This window comes from Buceros rhinoceros, unplaced genomic scaffold (genome assembly GCF_000710305.1).
Source record: "Buceros rhinoceros silvestris isolate BGI_N320 unplaced genomic scaffold, ASM71030v1 scaffold6109, whole genome shotgun sequence".
Classification (NCBI taxonomy): Eukaryota; Metazoa; Chordata; class Aves; order Bucerotiformes; family Bucerotidae; genus Buceros; species Buceros rhinoceros.
This window is the reverse complement of record NW_010432169.1, coordinates 131,610-136,125: the sequence shown is the minus strand read 5'-3', so window position 1 is coordinate 136,125 and position 4,516 is coordinate 131,610. Positions and strand designations below refer to the sequence as shown.

The 4,516-nt window shown below is 49.9% G+C and overlaps 1 protein-coding gene across 1 annotated transcript in view; it reads right to left on the bottom strand.

Moving 5' to 3' along the window:
- MDGA2 (MAM domain containing glycosylphosphatidylinositol anchor 2) overlaps positions 1 to 4,516 on the bottom strand; it is a gene marked incomplete at its 3' end in the record, with an annotated part of 126,341 nt that overhangs the window by 58,142 nt on the left and 63,683 nt on the right. The window contains exon 5 of the mRNA XM_010143676.1: positions 886 to 1,155. Within this exon, the coding sequence (XP_010141978.1) occupies positions 886 to 1,155 (270 nt within the window). The remainder of the gene's footprint in view (positions 1 to 885; positions 1,156 to 4,516) is intronic.

The following is a 4,516-nucleotide window of genomic DNA, read 5'->3' as shown; positions in this document are numbered from 1 at the left end:
CTGAACAGTGTGATGTGTTGGGCAACGAGCAGCGAACAGGGGTTATGGCTCTCATAAAATATTCACACCACTGGCTCCCTATACAGCAGTTTCTCCCGAGCGTGATTAATCACATGCCGTTATTTAAAGTTCCTGCGGCGTGGGAGTTTATGTTTCACTACCACTCACAGATTAGATTATAGAAAATTAGTTTCAGATGAACTGTTTGGTTCAGGTAGATTGATCCACCCTGATGATGCCTAGCAGCCAACCACACTCCTCCTTCAAACCAGCCGGCCGTGTCCCTGAGGTGACCTGGAAAGCGATAAACAAGCAGGAGAGCCCCTCTCCAGCTGGCAGTAACAGTTCTGCGAGTACTCTTCTCTTCCTTTGATCCCAGACAGACATTCTTCCTGCTCGTTAGTGTAATTAAAGCACAGGTACTAATCTGAAGCGCCTACCCAGGGAGCAGCCGTCTGATGGCAGCTGATTCACAGCACGCACCACAGCCTTAACTCCAATACCACGTTCAGCTGACGAGGAAGAGGAGAAGGGTGAAGTAGGCAATGGCCTGTCCAGGAGCTCCGGAGACAGCGTGTGCAGGGGATCAGCACAGGCAATGCCTAGAACACGTGGTGTCCTTTAGTGACCAGTTGTCTCCAGTTTGGATGGGAGAGACACTGTGTCTTCAAAATACGAGGGGCCACCCTTGTTCCAGCTAAGGGGTTTGAGCCCAGCACAAGGGCCACTGGCTACCTGAAGCCAACACTAACTCATCTCACACAGCATTAGGAATAACCAGAATTGGGAGCAGAGGACACCTCTGGGTAAACACTGCTGTCCTGTCAGATTAGGATTCAATTCATCTCCCAAGATGAAGGTCAGTAGTTTGCCAGCTCGACTTACCTCTTACAATAATGTTGGTGGACTTTTTGGCAGGATTTCCAACGTTGTTATTGGCGATGCAACTGTATGTGCCGGCATCTTCCGATGTGATGGCGGGTATCGTTAGAGTGCCGCCGTTCAGGACCGTCTTCTCGGGCAGGATGCCGGCAGACCTCACCCATGTCAGGCTGGGGGCTGGCTCCCCTCCCGTCGTCACGCAGACTAAGGTGATTGCTTCTCCAGGGTTCACCACTATCGGGTCATCCACAAGAAGCTTAATTGAAGGGGATGCTGCAAAACACAAGAGGAAGAGAAAAGGTGTAGCGGGGCTATGTCGGTGGTATGCTTGGTCCTGACCAGCACACTCAAGCTAACTGAGATCAGCAAAGACACATCCGCTCCAGCGCGCTCTGTGTGACTACATGCCCTCTGAGAAGGGAGCTCCCCCGACATCATATTTCTCACCCTGCTCAGTCATCATCATCTGTCAAACCGCAGACAGGGCTGTGTATGGACAGCCCCGCGGCTGCGCTTGGGAAGCAACGTATAATGTGTGGGATGGGCGCCAGCACACTGGGTGTTGAACCCTGGAAGCAAGGAATTAGCAGCACTCTGTGGTGCAACTGCGGATAGAACCGCATCCACCGCACCACTTGCCTCATCTATTGTCACCCCCAGGTCCTCTTCCCTGGGCCATTTCCAGCTGCATTTCCCGCAGCCTGGAGCATTGCAGGGGGTTGGTGTGACCCAAGGGCAGGACCTGACACTTGGTCTTGTTGAACCTCATACTGTTGGCCTTGACTCATTGATCCAGCCTGTCTAGATTCCTCTGTAGAGCCTCCTGACTGTCAAGCAGACCAACACACCTACCTGCCTTAGTGTTGTCTGTGAACTGACTGAGGGTGCCCTCAATGCCCTCATCCAGGCCATTGATAATGACATCAAAGAAAACAGACCCCAATACCCAGTCCTGGGAAAAAAAAGACTCGTGACCGGTTCCCAACTGGATTGAACCCCACCAGCACTCTTTGGGTGTTCTCTATAAACTAAATAGTCTACGTTTTTTTAACTAAACTGTCTGAATTTTTTCAGGTTTTAGCCCCAGAGCTCCATCTGTTCATGCTGTAAAACCCTGAGACATGGTTCAGGTCACAAAGACACATGACACACATATGCAGAATCATAAGCAATATCCTCAATTTCCTGTAGAGGTCAAGAGTGACGGGTTTGAGAGTGTTAAGTAACTGGATTGAAACATCAAGCACCAAAGCCAATCAGCTGCACAATACCAAAACTGATGGAGACACGGGAGGTGCTATGATATCTGTACGATATCATACAGATTTCCCCCAAACTCCTAATGCACCACAACTACCCTGCCAAAAGGAGTCAATATGAAATGGAGTGTGTTATTACCCCCAAAGCTTCACCCCATCTGGGGTCTCTCTTGGACAACTACGAGCCATCAGGATTAACAAGACAAATGCTGGACCATCCAGGTTTGGCAAGCAAAGCATCTCCCAGCCAGAACCTTTGCCCCAGGCAACCTGCCCAGCGGAAGCTTTCTTTCAACCTTGTGATAGGAATAATAAAATTCCTTATCAAACAACGGCAAGCTTTGGTAAATATTTCCGCGGGTGAGCGTGTCGAACAAGCTTTCCAAACATCGTATTTGGGCATCGCAACGAGAACGGCCCAGTGTTCAAAAGAGCTCTGCATCCTCACTGCTCTTCAGAAGCAGGGGTTTGTGAGCGCGAGCCCCACAGTTCAAAGTCACGCCTGGTTTGCCAGGGGACAAAGACAGCCGCAGTGCCGCTGCGGGCTCTTCCCCGCGAAGAACAAGGCACTACTCATGACGAGGGAACTGTTCAGGTCCCCATTCACATTGCAGCTGCATCCCTTTTAAAGGGACTTCAATTCAGTGGCTTTCGTGCACAAGCGCTGCTTCGGCATCCAGTGTAGTTCACGGGGCTGCAGAGCCTGGCTGGGACCTCAACAGCGCGTACGACAGGGCGCCACTGGAAGCACGCCGGGTCACCGTGCACAGCCCTGCTAGCCAAGTCACACAGAGGGTGTAAATCAGAGCTGCATCCATTTTTTACCTGGTATTAACACACGCACACAAGACAGCTTGGGCACTGATGACATACAGATGGATGTTCACAACATAATGTGGCTTCTATGTATACCAACCCTCATGAAGTAATAAATGAGCGTGCAACACGCACGGGTTTTGATTACGGGTTGGGGCAAAAGTTTCTCAGACCCAGCACACGGACAGCAGCTGTTAAGTCATCATTACACACGCTCAACACCACCACTTTACCAAGCACCTTCACCAGAACGACCTGGCTCTGTAACAAAGCGCTCCCTGTTTAAATGGAATTGCCGCGGGATCATCAGCAGGGAGACCGGAACATCTCCTGACCAAAGATCCCATGCAGGTGTTACCTGAATGCAAAAGGAGCAGAGTCCCTGCTGCTGCCTGGGGTGGGGGGGAGTCTGAGGCAGATGCTACAGTGGGAGGAAAAAGATTTCTAGATTTCTGTCACTGATGTCGCGTACAGAAAACTGACACCAGTGTGCGTTGTAACGATAGTCAGACAAATACGCGTATTTAGTCTGGGCATGCAGAATTGAGGAAATGTCACAAGTGGCTTTAGGGATTACTGGAAATGCAAAAGAAAACTAATACTTTAATAACAATATCAAAGTAGAGGCAGAAAGTCGTGTCCTTGACAACTCACTCATCTGTGATGAATAACAATGAAAGTACATTATTTCCCCCAGATTTGTGCATTATTTCACATGCAGAACTGGAGCAAGAGAACATAATTGAATTACGCTTTCATATATCCATGTGTGCGTATATGCATCCATTTAATGCCCAGCCATGATTTCCGGCAGGAATACAGCACACAGCTACACACATTATGAACAGTCCCTCTCAAGTCAGAGCAAAGAGGGAATGTCTGAGGTCCCTGCTGGGCTGGGAGCATCACTCCTGTACTTACTACACAGCAAAGTTCCAAAACGAAGAGATTCTAATTCCCAGCTGAGGATCAGATTTTGAATTGCAGGGTATAAACAAACTTTTTACTGACCACACAACCACAGCATGCTGCAATATGACAGGTCCTTCCTTTTCATCAGTAGTCCTTCAAAACCCCAAACCAACACCACCTCGCACAACCGAACACAAAACAAACCCCCAAAACAGCACCAACGGAAATCACTTTTACAGGGCCACCCCCCCCTGCTGCTTCTGAGAGTGCCACAACCTTCTGACTGCTGTTTGAGTCCCGCTTGTTGGTCTCTCAGGGGAGATGACTCTTCTGGGCATGTCCAGATGTCTTCTGACTGCCTGTGAGGATGGCGACTCCACCACCTCTCCGGGCAGTCCGTGCCAGTGCTCGGTCACCCTCGCTACAAAAACGTGCTTTTATAACGTCACTGTCAAACAGTGACCAGCCACGTAGAGCTTTGAACACCAGCAGCAGCTTGTTCAGGTGCAGAAGAGCAAAATACTCCAGCTTCCAGATCTACCGAACTTTGCGTTTAGCCACATACGGTATGTTTTAAGTGAAGTGTTCAGCACCAGGCTGGACGGGGCTTGGAGCACCCTGCTCTAGCGGAAGGTGTCCCCGCCCAC